Below are 24,435 nucleotides of genomic sequence, written 5' to 3'. Positions count from 1 at the left end.
AGTGCTATGTCTGGATCACTAGCAAGAGTGATGATTCCGTTGGGCCCGGGCATTTTGAGCTTCATGTACCCGTAATGGGGTATGGCTTGGAAGATTGTACACTACAAAAAACCTGTTAATCCATGACGGATTTGCCATGACAATTTCAAAAACTGTCATGGACAGCCTGGTACAGCCCCGCAAGCCTGCCTAAGCCCGCTAAAGCCCGCCTAACCGACCACCATATAATGTGCTAACCATAATGCTCTCCCCCTCGGTCCCTCTCCTCTTTCCCTCATCCACACAGCCCCCTCCCGATTCCCCACCACCGCCACCCACCACCTCTTCCCATGGCTCCTCCCACATCTCACCGCCGGCCCTCCCCCTCCCCTTCTCTCACATCACAGCTCCGGCAGCTGTCAGATCCGCTGCATCCCCCACCCATCCACTCCTCTCGCGACCCAACTCTCTGTCTCATGCGACCCTCACGCCGCGACCAACACCATCGATTCCGGCGACGTCCACCAGCTCGCAGCACACAGACGAGCTAGTCTCCGACCCCTCCATCCTCTGGTCCGGCTGGATCCGCCACTTCTGGTCTCCGGCGCTCACCCACAACCCCTCGCCTATGGCTAGGGTTTCGGCTGCGGCGTCACGTCCATCACCGGCTCGTCTCCGGCGGCTCCTCCTCGTCGGACATCGCGCCCTCTCCACCCCTGGGTGGCACCCCCTAGCTAGGTGCGCTCGCGCGCGTTGGTCTGTATGGCATTGACCACGACCTCCTTTGTCGCATCTCCGGCGCGGCCATGCATCCCGTGCATCATGTGATGGCCTCCTCTGTCGCGCGATGGTGGTAGCCAACCTGCACTGTGGCCGCTACATCGCCTACGATCTTCTTCAGTGAGCACTTGTACCTCTGCTCTCTCCGCTACGACATCTCCTGCTTATCTTATTTCGTGTGTTGTTCATGAGTATTGGTGGAACTGATAACAATTATGTGTACTGTTGGAATTTGTATTCTCAAAATTTATTTGCAACATTCGCTTGCGACTGGTCACTTTTGATTCCTGATAGCATAGCTAAGGTTAACCAGATAGATATCACATGAAGTCTGTAAGTTTGTACTTTGCAGGATTGAGAACAGGACATCCAGGGCAGGTGATGCCTAGGTATTTCATTTTAGTTGGCACATTTCAAGGGCAAGTAATATGGTGTCTAATATATTTGTTTTAGTATTACCAATGCAAAGATGGAAAATATGTTCTTTTTACAATATCCAAAGGATGGTCGGTGTTGCACAACTTCAGGTTTCTAATGCTAGTTCATTCATTCCAAGTAGTAAATAGATACTTGTTACTTTATGCATGAGAAACCTCAGGTACATCATGAAGAAAGGGAAAGTAATGTGCGGCTACCCATTGTAAATTGTTCCTTCTTAGTTCAGTTAGTATGCAATTGAATCAATTCTTTAAGAATTCAGTTAGTAAATTTAGACTTTTGGGAAGGCATAGTTCTTTAAGAATTTGGTTCAGTTGAGACAACATTTGCATTGCAGTAATAATGAAATGAGACCGCATATCCAATTGTCACACTAATATCTTTGCTTTGCACATTATAGTCAGTGCATCTCCCACCTGATCGACGCCGACGCCACGGTCCTCGAGCAGAATAGGGTGAGCTTGATACCCTTCCATTCTTCATGTGAATTATTCAGGCTGTAGACTTTGAGCTGTTCAAGGTGTGGATTGTTGTGTGGTTCCAGTACAATTATAACTGTACAGATATTTTTGTGTGCATAAAATCTGCATTGTACAATGTCCCTGATATTATGCATTTTATTGATACTCTACTAGAGTTGCTATCTCTTGTTGTTCATGGGTTCTGATTCTGCTTCTACAGATTTTGAATTTTTCATGTAATAACAAGTATACCGCTTAGTACTCCACAAATAAACTATTAGTGTGGGAGATCTCTCAGTGAAGCTGTATCATATTCTTTGTTAATATTTTGCATGCCATTCGAAGTTCACTTGGCAATCAAGTATTGTTTAGTACTGTATTTGTTGGCACTTTGAGATGAACCTGCAGCATAAGCATCAAGTTAGATGAAAAATCCTCCGGTGCCGATTTTGATTTAAACATTGAGTTAATATAGTCCACAACATAACATATTTTGATTTGAACTTATCCTATGCTTATGCCTAGTTTGTGTTAATTATCTTGAAGTTAGTCTGTCACTTCTTTACTGACATTCTTGTTTGTTAAGGAATGGTGTGGTACAGTGTCTATGCTGGCTGAATTTTCTTTACATAATTTTCAGCTGGTCGCTTGTACAGAAACTTTGATCCAGAAAAACCAAAACCAAGTACGTGTTCACGCACACACAGCTTCCTCTCACAAAAAAAAACTAAGTGCCTGTCTCTCTCACTTTTGTTCACATTTCTTTTAGAGTGCAGAAATGTTTGATCCAGATAAACTAAATACCTGTACAGGCGCACAACTTCCTCTCACAACAAAACAAACCAAGTACTTGTCTGTATCATGTTTGTTTGCTTTCTTCTTTGAGAAATCTCATGTTTGTTTGCTAGGCCATAAAATAGAGAGCCTTTAGCCTAGTTAGCCCCATGCACTTACTGTTTGTTTGGTCCAGAACCAATGGCTGAACCAACTGCTGCTTCTACTACACTTTTAGTTCTGTGATGTGTGTTTGTTACTCATCACTTGTAGGCTAACTTGATTATACTTTCATTCGACACACTTTTCTTTGGACTAATTTTGCTTGTTTTCACGTGTGTTGCCCACATTTACGTGGTACCTTAGTATAGTAGTGGTGTGTCCACGGATGATTGCTTGGAAAATCAACTAATATTATTACTCTTTGGATTCATTTGGGATCTTACTTTTATAATTTATTATAATTTTGATTGTCTTCTGATTCTACACAGGTTTGGCAGTTAATCCGTGTTACTGGAGATTGAAGATTTTTAGCAGGATTTCTTGGGTCTGGTTAGCTGCCTACAATCGTTGGTGTTGGAGAAAAAAATTAGCTAGTAGTGCATTTTCTTTAAAGTCATGTAACTCACTCTTAAAAAAATACTTATATGGCTTTCTAGATATGCTCATGATGTTTTGATATTAAGCTTTGCTTTTTCAAATCAGATTAGATTGTTGGAAATCGGTATTGTCATGTAAACAATTGCTATTTTTTAAGGAATATATGATTTGGTTGTCGTGTTGTAAATTGTGTTGTATCGAGAAAACAGGCTGTACAAAAAAGGCCTAATGGGTTGGACTAAAAAAACAGGACATGACAAAGATAAACAGCTATCGGTTGGACTGTACACCAAAATTATTGGGCCAAATCCTTAATTGGGCTGGTTACAACATGGGCCATGTTCGTATCCACGTCAGATCCACGTAGACACCTTGTCAGGTCCATGTTACATCCACGTCATGCAAATCGGTGACAGTTTGTTCCGTCATGGCCTAGTTCGGGCTTGGCGGGCCTGGGGCAGATCCACGACGGCCAAGATCCGTCATGGAAGGTACAGTGTCAAATTATGACGCGATATACATGACGGATTTCAAATCCGTCAAGGATTTGGACGCATGACGGATTTTGGCTGATCTGTGACGGACAAGGACTGTCATGTATTAACAAGTTTCTTGTAGTGGTAAATGCCTCCCGCCCTAGTAGAGCGTGGTATCCGCTGCTGAACGGGGCCACTTGGAATGTAATTTCTTCAGACCTGTAATTATCCGGCGTGCCGAATACCAGATCTAGTGTGATTTTCCCAGCACAACGTGCTTCCCGACTAGGGATGATTCCTCTAAAGGTTTATGCTACTTTGCTCAATGCGGCTCCAGTCCATTTCCATCTTTTGAAGAGTTTCCTCATAGATGAGGTTTAATAAGCTGCCGCCGTCCATGAGTACCTTGGTGAGTCGAAAGCCGTCCACGATTGGACTGAGGACCAGTGCGGCTAGTGCTCGGGTTGTTTGGAATTTAGGTTCATCACTGGCATTGAAGGTAATAGCCGTGTCACTCCAAGGATTTATTTCTGCTACGTGGCAGATTTCGGCCATGCCGCGGAGTGTTCGCTTGCGTCTATTATTTGACGCGAAGGTCTCAAAGACCATTAACACCGCATTGTTGTCCACAGGATGGTGCTCTGTGGTATTTGGGAGGAGTAGATCCTCACCACTTTAGTCCACCTGTCGGAGTATCCAACATGCTCTAAGGCTGTGCGTTGGTATTGCATCCGCTGTACTATGAATTTTGCAGGGTCCGTTGAGCCATCCCTCCAGTACGGTTCCTTGCCCCGTAGAGGGCTTTTGCTTTTTGGTAGTTAACCCAGGTGTATTGTGATAATGCACCCTTTTATTTCGGACTGGGTTTGTATTCAGGGCCGGATTATCCCAAAATTTTATTTCGGTTTTCCAGGCGCTTTCCATCGCACAGTACTTTCGTACTATGGATACCAAGTCGGCAAAGCGTGTAATTTCGCGATGACTTATGGCGTTGAGGATTCCCTTGTCCGTGCAATTATTGCAGAAGAATGAAATTGCGTCTTCCTCGCGGCAGTCCTTTATCCTGTTCATGACCAGGAGGAATTTGGCCCAGTAATGGTGTACTGTTTCTTCGGGCTTTTGTCTAATTTGGGATAGATCGCGTATGTTTGGGTGGGTGGGTGGAATTGAATCCGAATCCTCACCCAATCTGAGACTCAGGGGCCAAGAAGTTTCCGAACTCAGAAGTTTGGATTCTTGGATGTTTTCCGATAAATCTAGCCCGCTGCCTGATTCTAGGTTCAGGCCTTGTGTGACGTCCTCCCCTCCGCGGGTATCCGACTTGGAGGGATCGGGAATCCGGACATAGCTAGTCCTTAAGATAGATGAAGGGTTGCCGCATTGTTCCTCCACCACTGCAACGTGATGGGTGACCTGGGGAGAGTTGATCTCTCTCAGATAGGGTTTAGGCCCAATCTGATCGTAATCTGTAGCGACTCCCAGGGCGGTGATGCGATCCAAGAGCTCGTTTAGGGAAGAGAGCTCCATTGGATCTAACTGCTTGGCGAGTTCCGAGTTGACGTGAAGATTGCTTTCGATGACCCGAGAAGTCATCATCGCCGCAGCGGCCGGACAGGCGGTCATAAGAAAACCACCTAGCCAGAGAGTTTGGCCGATAGTAAAGCTCCCTCAGCAATAGTGCCGTCTTTAAAGACGGGATGAGACATCCTTCCTGGTGGCGACGGCACAGCGGAACTCTCAATGAAAGCACCAATGTCGGTGTCAAAACCGGCGGATCTCGGGTAGGGGGTCCCGAACTGTGCGTCTCGGCCGAATGGTAACAGGAGGCAGGGGACACGATGTTTTACCCAGGTTCGGGCCCTCTTGATGGAGGTAAAACCCTACGTCCTGCTTGATTAATATTGATGATATGGGTAGTACAAGAGTAGATCTACCACGAGATCAGAGAGGCTAAACCCTAGAAGCTAGCCTATGGTATGATTGTATGTTATGATTGTTGTCCTACGGACTAAAACCCTTCGGTTTATATAGACACCGGAGAGGGTTAGGGTTACACAAGGTCGGTTACAAAGGAGGAGATATCCATATCCGTATTTTCCTAGATTGCCTTCCACGCCAAGTAGAGTCCCATCCGGACACGAGACGAAGTCTTCAATCTTGTATCTTCATAGTCTAACAGTCCGGCCGAAGGATATAGTCCGGCTGTCCGGAGACCCCCTAATCCAGGACTCCCTCACTCAGCATTCTCAATATTTTTAGCTCTAGCAAGTTGTTCATCAAGAAATTCACCTACCGGCACAGTCTTATCAAGAAAGGTACTAGCATCATCAATAGCATCATTCATAGCAGAAGTAGCATCATCAATAACTGGCGACATACCAGGATTAATAGCATGTGGCGGCGTTGCAAGTTTACTCAAAGCAGAAGGTGAATCTAGTGCAGAGCTAGATAACAGTTCCTTACCTCTCCCATCGTCTTAGAGGGGACGATCTAGGTTATATCGTCCTTAATATTCTTCATAGTAATAAATAAATAAAAATCCCAAGTGACTCAACAAATATAGCTATGCTCCCCAGCAATGGCGTCAGAGAAAGGTCTTGATAACCCACAAGTATAGGGGATCACAACAGTTTTTGAGGGTAGAGTATTCAACCCAAATTTATTGATTCGACACAAGGGGAGCTAATGAATATCTGTAAGTATTAGCTATTGAGTTGTCAATTCAACCGCACCTAGAAATTTAATATCTACATCAAAGTGATCAGTAGCACCGTAGTATGATAGTTTGATAGTGATAGCAATAGTAGTAGCAGCAATAGTAATGGTAACAGCAATTGCAGTAATTTTGTAGCAGTTGTAACAACAGTAGCAACAATAGTAACTTAGCAAGAACAATATCTGGAAAATCTCATAAGCATTGGATAGGTTAATTCATTGGATGATATTCATCATATATCAGTCATAACCTAGGGCGATACAAAACTAGCTCCAGTTCATAAATATAATGTAGGCATGTATCCCGTAAATAGTCATATGTGCTTATGGAAAAGAACTTGCATGACATATTTTGTCCTACCCTCCCGTAGAAGCAGAGTACATAAGGAAACTAAGGGATATTAAGGCCTCCTTTTAATAGAGAACCGGAACAAAGCATTGACACATAGTGAATACATGAACTCCTCAAACTACGGTCATCACCAGAAAGTATCCCAATTATTGTCACCTTGGGGTTTACGGATCATAACATGTAATAAGTGCATATGACTTGCAAGATCGGATCAAGAACATAGATATAATGGTGAAAACATAAACGGTTCGGATCTTAAATCATGGCACTCGGGCCCTAGTGACAATCATTAGGCATAGCAAAGTCATAGCAACATCAATCTCAGAACATATTGGATAATATGGATCAAGCCCTAACAAAACTAACTCGATTACATGATGAATCTCATCCAACTCCTCACCGTCTAGTGAGCCTATGAAGGAATTACTCACTCCCAGGGTGAGCGTCATGAAATTCATGATGGAGGATGGTTGGTGATGACGAAGACCGAAGATCCCCCTCTCTGGAGCCCTGAACGGGCTCCGGATCTAGCCTCCCGTTGAAGAATGGGATGGCAGCGGCTCTGTATCGTAAAACATGATGAAACTTCCTCCCCTATTTTCTCTGGAAAATAGGATTTTACAGCATCGGAATTAGGGTCAGCGGATCCTCGTGGGCGCCACTACCCACCAGGGCGCGCTAGAGGGGGTGGCGCGCCCTGGTGCCCTATGGGTAGCTGCCCCCCCCCTCCAGTGGGTCTTGGTTCCAATATTTTTTATTTATTCCAGAATAATTCTCCAAAAAGTTTTGTACAAATCCAAGAACTTTTATTTCTGCACAAAAACAACACCATGGTAGTTCTGCTGAAAACAACGTCAGTCCGGGTTAGTTTCATTCAAATCATGTAAATTAGAGTCCAAAACAAGAGCAAAAGCGTTACAAAAAGTAGATATTGTGGAGATGTATCTTTGACTAGCGTGTCAACCTTTACTATCTATATCGTGGGCCTGTTATTTGACCCCTTATTTTGCCGCGCTACGATGAGTGTGAGTCTCTGCATGCAGTACTGCATCCTCTAATTTTATGGATGCCAAGCCGGCCGTGTCAACCTTTACTATCTATATCGTGGGCCTGTTATTTGACCCCTTATGGAGCTATAACTTTTTTTCAAGTTGAAAAATGTTACCAATGATGAGCCATAAGCCGAAGGCATCTCTTTTTTCTTTCGAATGGGCAATAAACTGGAGAGTGTCTCTAATGGGCTGCCTCTAGTGTTAAGGCTGTCCAGTACGAAACACGGGCAGCCGACTAGGCCGGTACAAAAGCCTATCCATCTTAAAGCCCATTTGTTTTTTTTGCGGGGAAAAGCCCATATTTCTTGAAGAGGGGTGATCCCAGAAAAACCCTCCTTCCTCCTCGCCTCCACTTACTACATCTCGTTGGACTCTCCCTCTTTAGTCGCCCCCCAATTCCCCCCGCTCCCCATCTTCCTCACTCGTACAGAAAACCCCCACTCACCTTCTTCCTCACTCGTACAGAAAATGTCTGCTCCTCTTCTTCCTCACTCCAATAGAAAACCCCAGCCCTCCTTCTTCCCCACTCGCACTGCCACTAGGCTCGTCTCTTGCTACTCTTCTCAAACCCGTGAGCTCGGCGCGATGCCCGCAAGGAAATTGGAGTCGAATGGCCCAAGCGCCAAGAAGATGAGGCTCCTGCCAGCGGCGACGCCGGTTGTAGATCCCGCACCTGGCAGTGCAAGGAGAAGCGGTGAGCCCCCCCCCCCCACTGGATCTGAGGAACCTGTAGAATCTTGGGTGGACCGCATCAGTGATCTCCCGGATGCCATCCTTGGGGAGATTATCTCGCTTCTCCCCACCAAGGATTGCTGCCACACCCAAGTCCTCACAACTCGGTGGCGCCCTCTATGGCGCGCCACACCCCTTAATCTCGACCGTCGTTAGCTATCTATCGTTCATGATTTTGAACTCCTCAGAGCCATCATCTCCTCCCACCAGGGCTACATTCAATGCCTCTGCATCCCGACATGCTACTTGCTATCCATACCCTGCATGGTGGACGCCTGGCTGACATCCCCTGGATTCAAAAAAACACAACAGCTTGAGTTCTACCATTACCAGGAAAATTACATACCACGAACCGAACGACATGTATTTGTGCCCACACCACCGTTGTCCATATCGTGGTTTTCCTCCTCTCTCCACACCGCCACCTTCGCCCGGTGCCATCTACCAGACAATCTGGTACAAATGCTTCAACTCCCACTGCTAAAAAACCTTCGCTTGTGGTGGTTGATCAGTCGGAGGCCTCACTGCACAACATCATCCACTCAAATTGCCCTGCCCTAGAGCGCTTGCTGCTTGTTTTGGGAATAAAAACCTTTCATTGGAATTTGTTTGGAAGGACATCAGATCATCATCAAAGATGCCCCTTCACTTAAAAGGTTGCTCCTTGATTATTGTTATGTACCTTCGCAAATAATTGTCGTCTCTGTGCCTAAATTGGAGACCTTGGATGTAATTCGTGATCCGTTTAAATTTCACAAGATGGTGTTTGGCTCCACACTTATTCAGGTATTGTATATTATCATCTACACTTTTGTAATCATAACCTGCATTTTTCATTTATGCGCATAAGTTTTATATCATCTTGGAGTATGCTTTGGATACTAATATTATGTTATATGCTCAATAAAGAGTTCGATCATCGATAGCCTACCAATGGTGTTGGACTCTGTCAAGATCTTATATATCAGGTTTAGTATTGATCTGAACACAATTATTGGCTTGATGCCATGCTTTCCATGTCTAGAGAATTTGTATATAATGGTGATTATTTCATGCACATTGAAAGCCCATATATATTGTACTAGACTTACCGTTCAGCTGTCGCTCTTTCGACATACTCTTTTTTTAGACCTTCACTATTTTCAATCTTCATGTCTACGTAGGCACTAACACATGGAGAAAAACATATAATGAATCAGTGGCGTAATAAGCACCAGGATTTTTTCAGTTCTCATGACATTTGTTTAAGGACAATAACGATGGAAGGATATGCATCCAACTAGGCAAATAGAAGCTTGGTCACATTCTTCCTGTTGAATGTGAGGTTACTATTGTCAATGAGGCTTAAGTTTTTCAACAAGAAATTTCTCACGGATGGATACGTTGAACAGCAAAAAAAGAAGTTTCAGGTAGACAAATGGGCTTCTGAATGCGCTCGGCTTCTATTTACAACAACTAGCGGTCATATTCCAGTAAACCTTTTGGCACATGATGTTGATTTTATGGATTAGACCGATCCATTTGTTTGTGACTGCCAAAAACAATGGTTGGGTTAGATGTTATTGCCATGTTTAGTTTGGGTTTTGTCTAGACCTGATGAACAATTAATCCTTGGGATTTTGTACCAGTTGTAAGCTTGAGTTAGATGTTGTTTCCCTTTTCAACTTGGCTGTGACTATCATATTTTCTTTAAAACAAGGCAAATGGCTTGCCATTTCCTTAATTAAAGAGAGAAATATTGTAACAAATCCCAACCAAGGCAAATAACATCACTCTCGTCGCTGCTTGAGCTTATTGTGCATTACAGAACCCAAGTGCTTAGCGCCCGCCAGCACCCACAAACTTATTTTGGGCTAGCACACCAAATATGCTATAATTCTTCATAAGAAAGGCTGCATGGCCATGACAGATTTGAATTCTGACATTTGGGACCCATGAGGAAAAAGCCTATCCAAGGTGGTGTTGACTTAGTCGACAAATGATTCTGCCTACCAGCCGTTGGATTGAAATCCAACATCTGACGTGTTTCTTCTGTCTCTTGTCTTCTTCCTCCAGCTGTCCAAACCAAACTATGCCATCGGTCCTGCCTGCTCCCGCCTCACACGGCTGGTTGCGCCTCCGGCCATATCATACGCTCAAATGTTGGCTAGTCCATCCCCTCTATTCCCCGATACGTCTTGTAATTCTCCGACAATGTCAGCCCCAACCCGCACCCGGCCGTACCCGAACCAGTCAACCCTCATACTCCCCTCCACCTGCGACCACATTGCCGCATCTTCCACGGCTCATGTTCGTTCCCGTCTGAGGCTTCATTGTCGTCCTTCGCCTTGGTTCACTCACCGTGCATGGTGCGCCGCCGTCTAGCATAGTCAGAGGATGACAGTAGGGACCCACCAGAGTCATGGCAGTACGCAAGCAACTTCCTTGTTAGTACAAGCCAAAAGAAGCTTCCTCCTAATGGTTTGACATCTGGGTCCCACGCCATTGTCAATGTATAGTCAATAAACGAGAGAATTACACAACGAGCGGCTGATACCAGGGACCCAGCAGGTCACGCAGTTGTTATTTAGTTTTAGAGACAGAGCAAGGTATCAAAGGGGTTGTGCGAGGGATGTGGCCTGTCTAGCCTAGGGTTTTATTTTATGTTTACCACATGACAAGCCCAGTTGTTTTTATTTTCTTTCCGAAAATGGCGAGCCCAGTTCTATTTTTTTACAGAATACCCAACTGAGGCCTATTGGGCTGCAAATCTTTCAAGACGACGACGGATCTATTCGCTTGCCTAGAAAATGGGCTATAAGTAGTAAGAAATGGGTTGTAAATTTTAAAAACACAACAAACTGGCAATTAGTTTCAAATTGTTTTTTTAGGATTTCATGATTTTAAATTTCATTGATTGTTTTTGCGGGGGAAATTAAGTTGGATTTTAAACTAATATAAATTTATTTTTCAAATTAGTTTGAATGTGACTTGAAATTTCGAGATTAAAAAAGTTTGGACCGGATTTAAATATGCAAAGTTTCGTTGTATTTTTTAACCGTGGCCAGAATATGGGTTGTAATGCTACAAAAAGAATATGGGCTCCAAAAAAATCCTTAAGAATTAGCAAACGGGTTGTAAAGTATTATAAAGTGGAGAGGCTGACTGTAGGGTCCCACGTGGTCCATGGCCGCACGCAAGGAAGTGCCTCCTTATCACGCAACAGAAATGATTGCACCTCCTGACAGCTAGGACCCACCAGCTACATCTTCGCACGCAAGGAAGTGCCTCCTTATTACACGGGGAAAAAGGTTTCCTCCACCTGACAGCTGAGACCCACCAGCTACATCTTCGCACACAAGGAAGTGCCTCCTTATTCCGCGCAAGAAAAATGATTCCTCCCGCTGCTAGGTGGGACCCACCAAATTTGGTGGCTGACTCGTGGGCCTACTAAGTTGACGTGTACGCGGGGTTTTGTCAACCTAGTCAACAAATGATTCTATTAGCAATGACCATTGGATGTTGATCCAACGGCCATGTTGCTTCTTCAACCTCTGATCTTCGTGCTCCAGCCGCCCAAACCAGCGCCGGCGGGACCACCTGCTCCTACCTCCCATGGCCGGTTGTGCTGCCACCGCTGGCCATGCCATCTCTCTACTCACCCACACCTCATGTTATTCTCCGGTGACGGCAGCCTCACACCACAGCCGAACCAGTCAACCCTTGTACTCCCCTCCACGTGGGCATTCGCTGTCGGGTGTTATCCGTCTCTACGTCGTCCGCTTCCTAGCCTCGTCGTCATCCGCCGCCTTGGTGCTCTTGGCGCGGCGTGGTCAACGAATGAAAAACATCGGAAGACGACTGTACATGGTGACGCTGACAGCTGAACCCACCAGCTACATCTTCGGATGCAAGGAAGTGCCTCCTTATTACGCGCAAAAAAATGATTCCTCCCCCTGACAGCTGGGACCCACCAGCTATATCTTCGCATGCAAAGAAGTGCCTCCTTATCCTCCCTAACAGCTGGGACCAACCCGGTCGAAGCGTACGTAGCATTGTCTGTCTGGTCGCGAATGTGTATGTAGCGTTGTCATAGTACAGTCCGGCCCCTATGGAGCAGTCCATGCAGTCCCGCCTAAATTGAGTACATGTACGTACAACCATGCTGCAAAAAATACAGGCACATACGTACATACGGCCGGGGTCTCGAACATGTACTCGTGCATACGTACGGCCAAGGCTCATGTACATGGATAGGCAACGGATGACAGCAACGGCCACCCGTTCATCAGCAGCCAACTGGCTGGGTCAGAACAGAGGAAACAATGCCGTGTTCATCGGGAGCCAAGCGACTGGGTCGGAACACATCATGTTCATCGGGAGCGAAGCCACTAGGTCGAAACGAGTGTTGTTCATTGGGAGCCAACTGGCTTGGACAGAACAGCCGAAACACGGTCTGACGTACCGCAAAACAGAGGAAACGACCTTTTATTCGACCACGTACGGTTGAAACGGGGCCCTGTTGATCTGGAGGGGTCCAGCATGCCGCAAAACGAAGGAAACGGACTTTTGTTCGAGCACCCAAAGTCGAAACGGGGTCCTGTTGATCGAGAGGGGTCTAGCGTACCGCAAAACGAAGGAAACATACTTCACTTCGAGCACCTACGGTCAAAACGGGGTCCTGTTCATCGTGAGGGGTTTGGCATACCTTAAAACAGGACTCCACATGCTACTGGTCATCCATCGTCTAGCTACTGCCTCTCGCTCCAGCCTCCATGGGGTACTGTTCATCCACTGTCGTCCTTCAGGCTCCACCGGCTACTGTTCATAGAGCCTCCATGGGGTCCTGTTCATCCAGCCCCAACCGGCTGGGATGTGGCGGCCTCCTCGGGGTCATGTTCATCCAGCGGCAATCGCCTACTACCACAAGTCTTGTTCATCCAACCCCCACCAGGAACTGTTCATCCAAAGCCAACCAACCAGCTCGACTCACCACGTCTCGACTCATTCTACGTACCGCGCGCATGGTAGCAATGGTCACTGTTCATCGAGAGGCAACCCAACACCGGCTGGCTACGTCTCGCACGGGGACTCGATCGACTTCAGTAAGCAGCAACAGTGATCGATCGCTCGGGTTCAGTTAGCAGCAGTAGCGAAAGAATCGCGATCGGGTTCAGTCAGCAGCGAATGAATTTCTCGGGTTTAGTAAACAGCAAGGGATCGATCACACGGGTTCAGTAACATAGCTAGTGTGATCGCTCTGGACCAGTTAGCCAACGCCCTCGCACACACGCGTCGTATGAGATTGTAACGCCCCAAGACCGGAGCTTTAGATGCCTTCCAGGATTTTCGGGTTTCGTTGTGTGTTTTGTTTCATCTGTTGCATTCATCTTTGCATCGTGTGCTTTGCATCATGTCATCATGCTATCATGTCATTTCTTTTTCTTAACTCAACTAAATAAATGGCATGGATCTTTGATCCATTTAAATCGAGGGAACTCACATGGTGGTTTCTCTTTATAACCTATCCTCCCGATAGTAGGGAGCTATATTCAATATTTCTTTAATTTGATATTCACCATAACACACGTGCAAAAATAATCCTCATGCCTATTTCCACTTCGAGTTTGACCTTCAATTCATGTCCACAATTCTGTATCTCTTTTATCGAGGTTCCTCTAAAATAAAGAACATTTTGGACCTTCCAAACCTCCACTTCCTATTCACCCATTTGAATTTAATTCAAATGAGTTTGAATATAAACCTTGCATCCATGCCCACTCCTATTTTCTTGGTTTAGACTCATTTTTATGAGTTTGAGAATATATTCTTTCTCCTGCCATCTTCTTTTCTCCGTAACAATTGAATAGCGAGAAATGGATGATTAAGAGGTGCACCGGCAAGAGAAGACATTTGAAACAAGGAAAAGGCATGTGATCAACACAGAAAGCTTGAATTGAATCTACCGGAGAAGAAAAGAATGAAGAATGACGAACGAGTAGAGCATCTTCAAGAGAACCACCATGTAAGAACATTGATTGAAAAGATTGGAGAGACTTCACTTCCATAAAATGGATAACAAATTAAGAAACCTGAGTCCTTGAAGAAAAGGGGTGGGAGGGCGGGAAAACAAAGGCAATTTGGGACGGATTAAACAACACCGTTGAGAAGACTTGAGTTGATCTTGCGGATGTTGAAAAAGATTGGATCCACTAGAAGAGAAGCACACCGGTTGAAAAAAAGGAATTAACATGACAATCTCGATTATCATGAAGGATTAGTATTCACATCGGAGTATGAGAACACCATCTAGGAGAGGTATGGAATCAACATTTGACTTCGAAGCAACTCGAATACCACAACTGAAAACAAAAACAAAGGATTGGCTTGAAAAAATAAGCCGAAACAAACATATGATAGAGATTTCGTCTGAAGTTTTCGTGGTGGGGCCTACACGGGCTCGATCGTACAACACCATCATGTACAAGGCAATGCACATGACATACGTGAAGGAAATATGCCCTAGAGGCAATAATAAAGTTATTATTTATTTCCTTATATCATGATAAATGTTTATTATTCATGCTAGAATTGTATTAACCGGAAACATAATACATGTGTGAATACATAGACAAACAGTATGTCACTAGTATGCCTCTACTTGACTAGCTCGTTGAATCAAAGATGGTTAAGTTTCCTAGCCATAGACATGAATTGTCATTTGATTAATGGGGTCACATCATTAGAGAATGATGTGATTGACTTGAACCATTCCGTTAGCATAGCACTTGATCATTTAGTTTGTTGCTATTGCTTTCTTCATGACTTATACATGTTCCTATGACTATGAGATTACGCAACTCCCGTTTACCGGAGGAACACTTTGTGTGCCACCAAATGTCACAACGTAACTGGGTGATTATAAAGGTGCTCTACAGGTGTCTCCGAAGGTACTTGCTGGGTTGGCGTATTTCGAGATTAGGATTTGTCACTCCGATTGTCGGAGAGGTATCTCTGGGCCCTCTCGGTAATGCACATCACATAAGCATTGCAAGCACTGCAACTAATAAGTTAGTTGCGGGATGATGTATTACGGAACGAGTAAATAGACTTGCCGGTAACGAGATTGAACTAGGTATTGAGATACCGACGATCAAATCTCGGGCAAGTAACATACCGATGACAAAGGGAACAACGTATGTTGTTATGCGGTCTGACCGATAAAGATCTTCGTAGAATATGTGGGAGCCAATATGAGCATCCAAGTTCCGGTATTGGTTATTGACCGGAGACGTGTCTCGGTCATGTCTACATTGTTCTCGAACCCGTAGGGTCCGAACGCTTAAGGTTTCGATGACAGTTATATTATGATTTTATGAGTTTTGATGTACCGAAGGAGTTCGGAGTCCCAGATGAGATCGGGGACATGACGAGGAGTCTCGAAATGGTCGAGACATAAAGATCGATATATTGGACGACTATATTCGGACATCGGAAAGGTTCCGAGTGATTCGGGTGTTTTTCGGAGTACCGGAGAGTTACGGGAATTCGCCGGGGAGTATATGGGCCTTATTGGGCTTTAGGGGAAAGAGAGAGGAGAGGTTGGGCGCCCCCCCCCAAGGCCTAGTCCGAATTGGACTAGGGGGAGGGGCAGCGCCCCCTCCTTCCTTCTCTTCTCCCTTCCCTTGCCTTGACTCCTACTCCTACTACTTGGAAGGGGGGAATCCTACTCCTGGTGGGAGTAGGACTCCTCCAGGGCGCGCCATAGGGGCCGGCCCTCTCCCCCCTCCTCCACTCCTTTATATACGTGGCCAAGAGGCACCCCATAGACACACAAGTTGATCTTCATGATCGTTCTCTTAGCCGTGTGCGGTGCCCCCCTCCACCATAATCCTTGATAATATTGTAGCGGTGCTTAGGCGAAGCCCTGCAACGGTAGAACATCAAGATCGTCACCACGCTGTCATGCTAATGGAACTCTTCCCCGACACTTTGCTGGATTGGAGTCCGGGGATCGTCATCGAGCTGAACGTGTGCTAGAACTCGGAGGTGCCGTAGTTTCGGTGCTTGATCGGTCGGGTCGTGAAGACGTACGACTACATCAACCGCGTTGTGCTAACGCTTCCGCTTCCGGTCTACGAGGGTACGTAGACAACACTCTCCCCTCTCGTTGCTATGCATCATCATGATCTTGCGTGTGCGTAGGGAAAATTTTGAAATCACTACGTTCCCCAACAATATGAAGCGTCCCCGAGTCAGCATAGCCAAGGACTCTTTAAGACACAACGAGACCACTGTAAAACCAACCGTGGATAGTCGGACCACTAGACGTCGAACCCCAATTTCATATCATACATCTGTCGGAAAGATATCCTACGATATACTTAAATTCCCACTTATAAACTCCCAAAATTTTCCAGTTATGCAATCAGGTGTTGGGGATACAAGGGAAGCATAATATCTCACCCAAACTAACAAATCCTACATCGAGTTGTATCCATCCTTCAACACATAATCAAGAAACCTTCGGAAATCATTTACCTCAACCTTCAAAAATCATTTAATTAATGCATCTATATACTTGGTAAAGGGTGGAAGGCTCGGCCTTATGCCTGGTGTTTTGTTCTACTCTTGCCGCCCTAGTTTCCGTCATACCGGTGTTATGTTCCTTGATTTTGCGTTCCTTACGCGGTTGGGTTATAATGGGAACCCCTTGACAGTTCGCCTTGAATAAAACTCCTCCAGCAAGGCCCAACATTGGTTTTACCATTTGCCACCTAGCCTTTTCTTTTCCTTGGGTCGGCCAACTCAAGGGTCATCTTTATTTAAACCCCCGGGCCAGTGCTCCTCTGAGTGTTGGTCCAAACTAGAGCCCTTTGCAGCGCCCCCTCGGGGAAACTCAAGGTTTGGTTTTAGCTGTACGGAGCGCCAATCCGGTGTGCCTTGAGAATGACATATGTGCAGCTCCTATCGGGATTTGTCGGCACATCTGGGTGGCTTTGCTGGTCTTGTTTTACCATTGTCGAAATGTCATGTAACCGGGATCCCGAGCCTGATCGGGTCTTCCTGGGAGAAGGAATATCCTTCATTGGCCGTGAGAGCTTGTGATGGGCTAAGTTGGGACACCCCTGCAGGGATTTAAACTTTCAAAAGCCGTGCACGCGGTTATGGGCAGATGGGAATTTGTTAATGTCCGGTTGTAGAAAACCTGAAACTTATCTTAATTAAAATGCATCAACCGCGTGTGTAACCGTGATGGTCTCTTTCCGGCGGAGTTCGGGAAGTGAACACGGTGTTGGAGTTATGCTTGACGTAAGTAGTCTTGGATCACTTCTTGATCATAGTTTCTCGACTGTGCCTTGCCTTCTCTTCTCACTTTCATTTGCGTATGTTAGCCACCATATATGCTAGTGCTTGCTGCAGCTCCACCTCATACCTTTTACCCTTCCTATAAGCTTAAATAGTTTTGATCGCGAGGGTGTGAGATTGCTGAGTCCCCGTGACTCACAGATACTTCCAAAACCGGCTTGCAGGTGCCGATGATATCGTGCAGGTGATGCAACCAAGCTCAAGGAGGAGCTCAATGAAGTTCGTGTTCGTTATGTTGTTCCATTTTCCAGTTGATCAGTAGTGGAGCCCAGTTGGGGCGATCGGGGATCTGTAGCATTAGGGGTAGTCTTCTTTTATTTTGGTTCCATAGTCGGACCTTGATTGTATCTGGATGATGTAATGTTATATTCATGTATGGTGTGAAGTGGCGATTGTAAGCCAACTATGTATCCCTTTCCTTATTCATTACATGGGTTGTGTGAAGATTACCTCTCTTGCGACTTTGCCTTCAATGCGGTTATGCCTCTAAGTCGTGCTTCGACACGTGGGAATATAGCCGCATCGAGGGTGTTACAAGTTCGTAATCAGAGCCTTCCCCGACTTAGGAGCCCCCCTGCTTGATCGAATCGTTGGCGTTGTTGAGTCTAGAAAAATGTTTTGAGTCTTTTAGGATTATATATATCAGAGAGTAGGATTCTTTTTACTCCTCAGTCCCTTCGTCGCTCTGGTGAGGCATCCTAATGTAGAGTTTTGACTCTTCTCTTCTCAAATTTCACTAAATTTTTTTTAGGATCACGCGGGTATCTTGGAATCGTTCCGATGGTTTTGTGACGAGAACATTGTTCTTGGTGCCTCCTGACATTTAGAGGTTGTGGTAGTGTCCGGGGAGTTGAGCTCCGAGGTGTTGTCGTCACAATTTTATCGTTGCAGTTCTGTAATACCTGAGTTTCGCCGACATCGAAAATCTCTTTTATGCAGTTGTTGGTGAGATAACCTCGCACTACAAGAAATATGTCAACTTATGACCTTCTGTCAGTGACCCTCGAAGAATTGGTCATAAATCTATGACCATTTTAGACCAATTGGTCAAAAGCTGTTCAGGGGGCTCCAAACCCTAAACCATTGCGACCATTTTGGTCAGAAAGGTCATAATTTCATTACACGAAATGGTCACAAAGCAAACAGTGCTAGTCCGCTGCCTTATTTCTAGCTGATCATGACCAATATAGATGGTCATAGCCTTGTAGATTGTGGTGGGTTGTGATGACTAGGCACCATCTCATCAGTTTTGCCTATGTGTCATGTCCATGTGGCAGTTTTTGCCCTAGGTTGTGAAGCAACCTATATTTCTATCATTCCCAAAATTCCCAAAAAAATCTCATAAATTCTTTGGGTCATATCTTCATCAAATATGTAAAAATACTTCCTTGCCTAGTTCAAAACTAATTCAACAATATTCATTTTCCTATTATGTTCACAACAACACTTTATGAAGGAAGTGCTATTTATATATTCTTGATTGCCCTAGGAATTTTTGGGCACTCTTTCCTATCCAAATCATTACCGCGTGACAAAATTCAGCTCCATTTTCCTAGAAAATCTTCCTTGGCAAATTTCCAAAGTTTTTGTCCACCTAGAAGCATTGTGAAGGAAGTACCATTTTTATATCTCTAAATGACATGAAATTTATACAGTTCCTTCATATGCCCAAATTATCACCCTCCTCCAAATTGCAGCTCAGTCAAATCATCTATGTGAGCCCAGGTTCAATTTATATGTTATGGCCAAATTGGCACGTTGCAAAGCAAGTGTTATATAGACCCCTCCTATTACCCTCAAACTTTTCGGGCACTCTTCCATACCCAAAACATTGCCACATGATAATATTCAGCTCAATTTTTCTAGTAAATCTTTCTCGGGAAATTTCCAAAGTTTCTACCTAGAGAGAAGCTTTGTGAAGTAAGTACTAGCTAGGCTTACCCAAATGATCTGAACATTTACCAGCGCATGACCATACCTAAGTAACTTACCTACACCAATTTTGAGCTCATTTCATTCATCCAATCTCTCTCACTAGTTTTCCCAAGTTTCCGTCCATAGAAGAGCATTGTGAAGGAAGTACTACTTTGGCATGTCCAAATGGTATCAATTTTCTATAATTCTTTCCTATGCCCAAATAACCATCCTCCACAAAATTTCAGCTCAATCCATTCATTATTTTGAGCCCAGCTTCAACATTCATATTTTTTTCCAGCGTGGTACTTTGCAAAGCAAGCACCACCTAGGATCCTCCTTTTGAGCTAAAAATTTGTGAATACATTCTCCTTAGTAGATGATCATCCTCAGACAAAACTCACGCCCATTGGCCATGTGAATTTCCCGTACCGCTAATCAAACACTTGGCTGCTAATTCATGTTTGAGCATCGATCGGTCTCCTCGTGATAATCTTATGTTGTAATTTTCTTCCTAGCACCAACCTGGGGAGGGCCCAACCCACTAGACATTCCTAGGCCGCCCAGAACACATGGCAACATTACGGTCACGCGGTGACCACGTGACGGGCATGCGAGTTTACGCGCTCTAGAGTTGGGGCCCTCGGCCACCGCCCAAACCTCGACGTATCGCCACCAAACCATGTATTTATGATTAAATAGGTCCTTATGTAACTAGAAATGATTTTTGGAAAAAATAAATAGCAAACTATGAGGCAGCTGCAGTTCAAATTTGACCCGCTTCTAGCTGAATCGGTGGAAATTTGTCTTTTTCACGAGAGGTGGATCAAAAAATTTTACACCCAACCATTTTCTCAATTGTGCATTAAATATGGCCTAGTATTTTATAAAAATTATTTGGTCCAATTTTGCAACAATTATTTGGTAGTTCCTTCACAAAAAAACCTCCTTTCGGGCACTCGAAAAATGGAAAATGGTTTTTTCGTCCAACGAAAATGAAAACTTCCTTAGGCAACATTGTTTTCCATTCCAATATGCACCCTTGTGCACAATATGAGATCATTTGAACAAACTATGCCATGAATGTGGCCATAAGATTGATCATTTGGCTTGAAAGCCATGAATCTTCACACATGATAGCTCATTTTTGAGAACACTTTTTTAAAATAATTATCGTATTACAATTTTATTATTTTTCCCGGAAACTTGGTCATTTATAATGACACAATGCGAAGGTTTTCCAATTTTTTTATTTTTTTTGAATTTTTTATGCCCGTTTCAAAATGTGGTCAAAACGGCGGGCTTGACCATTCCTAGCAAGCGGTTGAATCTTGGAATTTTTTTGGTGTTTCTCTGATTGAATAGATACTTATGTACCTAGAAATGATTTTTGTAAAAAATGAAGAGCAAACTACGAGGTAGCTACAGTTCAAATTTGACCCGCTTCCAGCGGAATCGACGAGAATTTATCTTTTTCACCAGAGGTGGATCAAAACTTTTCACACCCAACCATTTGGTCAATTGTGCATTAAACATGGCCTAGTATTTTAGAAAATTGATTTGGTCCAATTTCGCAACAAATATATGGTAGGTCCTTCACAAAAAAAACTCATTTCGGGCACTCGAAAAATGGAAAATGAATTTTTCATGCAAAGAAAATGAAAACTCCCTTAGGCAACATTGTTTGGAATTCCAACATGCACCCTTGTGCACAATATGAGATCATTTCAACAAACTATGCCATGAATGTGGCCATAAGTTTGATCATTTGGCTTGAAAGCCACTGATCTCCACACGTGTTAGCTCGTTTCTGAGAACACTTTTTTTAAAATAATTGCCGTATTACAAGTTTGTTATTTTTCCTAGGAACTTGGCCACATATGATGACACAATGCGAAGGTTTCCCGATTTGTTGAATTTTTTTGAATTTTTTATGCCCGTTTCAAAATGCGGTCAAAACGGCGGGAATGACCGTTCCTAGCTAGTGGTTGAATCTTGGAATTTTTTTGGTGTTTCTCTGATTAAATAGATACTTATGTACCTAGAAATGATTTTTGGAAAAAATAAAGAGCAAAGTACAAGACAGCTACAGTTTAAATTTGACCCGCTTCCACCTGAATCGGCGGAAATTTGTCTTTTTCATGAGAGGTGGATCAAAACTTTGTACACCCAACCATTTGGTCAATTGTGCATTAAATATGTCATAGTATTTTAGAAAATTGATTTGGTACAATTTTGCAACTAATATATGGTAGGTCCTTCACAAAAAAGTCATTTTGGGCACTCGGAAAATGATTAAAAATAGCTAGAAAGATCAAAAATGCATAGAAATTGGTCCTTATCCATAAAATGTGGTCTAACTCTAGTGAAAATTTGTGTGGTGCCATTTTGCAAAATATTTTTGATAGCTACTTCACAAAATCCCTCTATTTTTAGTACTTAGACACTTTTTTAAATCACTGGTTTTTCGAACCAATCAGGACTCTTCCCACGGATCGATGACATGGCGCCCATCCATCCATCCATCCATCTATCTACAGAAAAAAGGAAAAAAGATAGCCCCACCCACAGCCCAAACCCTAGCTCAGATCGACCCTTCCTCCCTTGTCCCCATCTCCTCACCGTCGCCGCCTCCCTCCCGATCTCGCCGCCATTGCACCCTTCCTCCCTCGTCCCCATCTCCCGATTCCTCCCCCGCCGCCCCTCCCTTCCACCACCCTAGGCACTCCACCGCCCTGACCTCGCCGCCCCCACCCGTCGTGGTTGTCGTCCTAGGGTTCTACCGCCCACACCTCGCCCCCTGCCTCTCCACCCAGACGGCCTCGACCAGATCTACCGCCTAGCCCTAGCCTAGCCCTAGCACGCCGCCCGCGACCTCCGCCTCCTTGACCCGCTCTTCGTCTACCCCTCCATCGTCCTCGGCCGTGAGCGCGCCATCGTCGTCAACCTCAAGCAGATCCGTTGCGTCATCACCGCCGACGAGGTGCTCCTCCTCAACTCCCTCGACAACTACGTCTTCCAGTACGCCACCGAGCTGCAGCGCCGCCTCCTCCAGCGCGCCGAGGGCGACGAGCTCCTCTTCGAGTTCCGCACCCTCGAGCTCGCCCTCGAGGTCGCCTGCTCCTTCCTCGACGCCTGCCCAGGTACCAACACCATCCACGCGCTCCACAGCCTCCTTAGGTTGCCCCCTCTGAAATCACTGTAAATACTTCAGTCGTGATTATTATTAGTCATGGTACAATGATCCCATGATTATTATTAGTCACTGTATATACTCCACACCCCTGCGTTCCACCCATCTAAAATCACAATATATTCCGCAGGGTGGTGGAGTCGCGGCCCGAGGACTGGCAGGCCATCGTCTCCGCCTTCGAGAGGACCCCCAAGGTGGGTGGCTTCTCTTACCAGTTGTAGTGCTCCTCCACTTAGCATTTATCTTCTTAACATAACATGTGGTGATACTAATATGGTACTGAATAGTTCCTCTCTGATGCCAATTGCACAATAATGCGTGGGTGGTCTAGTTGTCCATTCAATGGCAGATGATCTGTGATTGCACACACTGAAAATTCACCTTCTGTAAATCCTTGTATGAACAACCTTATAATTTTGGTGGATGCACGTGTGGGTGGCAGGAGGGCTAGTTCATGTAGCTTACTTCCTATTTGTCATTTTGGTGGCTTGCCATTTTATTTACAACATTGTGGATGATGCCATTATCCTAGTTTTCACATTTATATTAGTCACTTAAACAAGGCTGGGTTAAGTTGAGTTGTTCTGCTGCTGATGGCAATACAAGCCAATAGATCGCACATGCAAAAATTCAAACAGATTTTGCTAGGTTAATGTTGAGTTGGGGCTGCTGCCTGCATATGCAAAAATTCAACAGATTTACAACATTCTGGATGATGCCATTATCCTAGTAATGAAGCAGAGATACTTACTTGTGCAGGCAAAGGTACATACTGTTGATGCCACTCGATTGATCAGTTGGCATATATACAAGGATGAATACAACCGTTTAGTTAGTTTCCATGATTGGTTTATTTGTGATTCGTTCTATCTCTGATGGTTACCTTGCTTGTGTCTGAACCTGTATGATAAGCTAATATATTTTCTAGAAATGGCTTGGGAACCTGTTTGGTTTCGACTAGCCACCTATTACGCAGCTAGTTCCATGAGTATTTAGTCTTCTGTCCCCTTTTCTGGTAATGATTTGCCACATAATGTTCATGATGCATCATATCTCATGTTGAAGTACTTTGCTGTGATGCTTTGTTTTGGGGTCAGTCTGTAGTACTCTGAACAAGAGCATAAACATATATGATTGTGTTATATTAATTGATTGCATGCCCTCTTGGATTCTGTTTTTGCCTGCTGCATGTGTGCTGATAGTTTTTGGATAGTGTTGGCCGCGGGGTATGGCCAGCGATGTCGGGTCGTTGGTCAGACAGACGATCAGATTTAGTTTTGGTAGATTTTGTTGATTGATGGTACTGTGTTGACGCAACCTCGAATGCCTTGCCCGTTACGCCGTTGCTCCTCTTTCTTATCTGCTTCGATTGCGGGTATCCAGAGCCAGATCATGTGCCACCGTTGCCGACGGGTGCTGGCCTACCCGTCAGGGCGCCCAGCGTGTGCGGCGCCATGTGCCGAGCCATCACCACCGTGCCACCCCCAGCACCAGGTACTATGTGCAGCCTGATTTCCTTTCAGTTGTTCTGCTCTTTTCGTGTTGGCGTCGCCTCACAACGTGTATAACCATCCTGAGGTTCAACTCTAGGAATGTTGCTTTGGAAGTAGGATGGAGTTTT

General features: G+C 44.8%; 1 protein-coding gene and 1 long non-coding RNA gene across 3 annotated transcripts; both read left to right on the top strand.

Annotated features, from left to right (window-relative positions):
* The first annotated feature begins 256 nt into the window (after positions 1 to 256).
* Positions 257 to 3,219, top strand: LOC125543422. Of its 2 annotated transcripts, XR_007298432.1 has the most exons (3): positions 257 to 879; positions 1,602 to 1,652; positions 2,924 to 3,219. It is a non-coding gene; the product is annotated as an uncharacterized LOC125543422 (long non-coding RNA). The 2 variants fall into 2 exon arrangements; XR_007298433.1 differs by having other exon boundaries at positions 1,602 to 3,219.
* Positions 3,220 to 9,118: 5,899 nt separating this feature from the next.
* On the top strand, positions 9,119 to 23,775 carry LOC125546752 (magnesium transporter MRS2-B-like). Its single transcript, XM_048710897.1, has 5 exons — positions 9,119 to 9,145; positions 22,482 to 22,822; positions 22,945 to 23,008; positions 23,511 to 23,579; positions 23,743 to 23,775. Exons 1-5 carry the CDS (start codon positions 9,119 to 9,121, stop codon positions 23,773 to 23,775), a joined length of 534 nt encoding a protein of 177 aa, XP_048566854.1.
* The last annotated feature ends 660 nt before the right edge of the window (positions 23,776 to 24,435 follow it).

Source organism: Triticum urartu, chromosome 3 (genome assembly GCF_003073215.2).
Source record: "Triticum urartu cultivar G1812 chromosome 3, Tu2.1, whole genome shotgun sequence".
NCBI lineage: Eukaryota > Viridiplantae > Streptophyta > Magnoliopsida > Poales > Poaceae > Triticum > Triticum urartu.
This window is presented reverse-complemented; position numbering and strand designations above follow the sequence as displayed.

What these genes read in the sequence shown, in the direction of transcription:
- LOC125546752 (XM_048710897.1), top strand. Translation starts at nt 9,119, where the DNA reads ATGGTGTTTGGCTCCACACTTATTCAG. An exon ending in TTGCCCCCTCTGAAATCACT is followed by an intron (nt 22,823 to 22,944) that starts GTAAATACTTCA and finishes TATATTCCGCAG; the next exon opens with GGTGGTGGAGTCGCGGCCCG. An exon ending in CCTTCGAGAGGACCCCCAAG is followed by an intron (nt 23,009 to 23,510) that starts GTGGGTGGCTTC and finishes AAAATTCAACAG; the next exon opens with ATTTACAACATTCTGGATGA.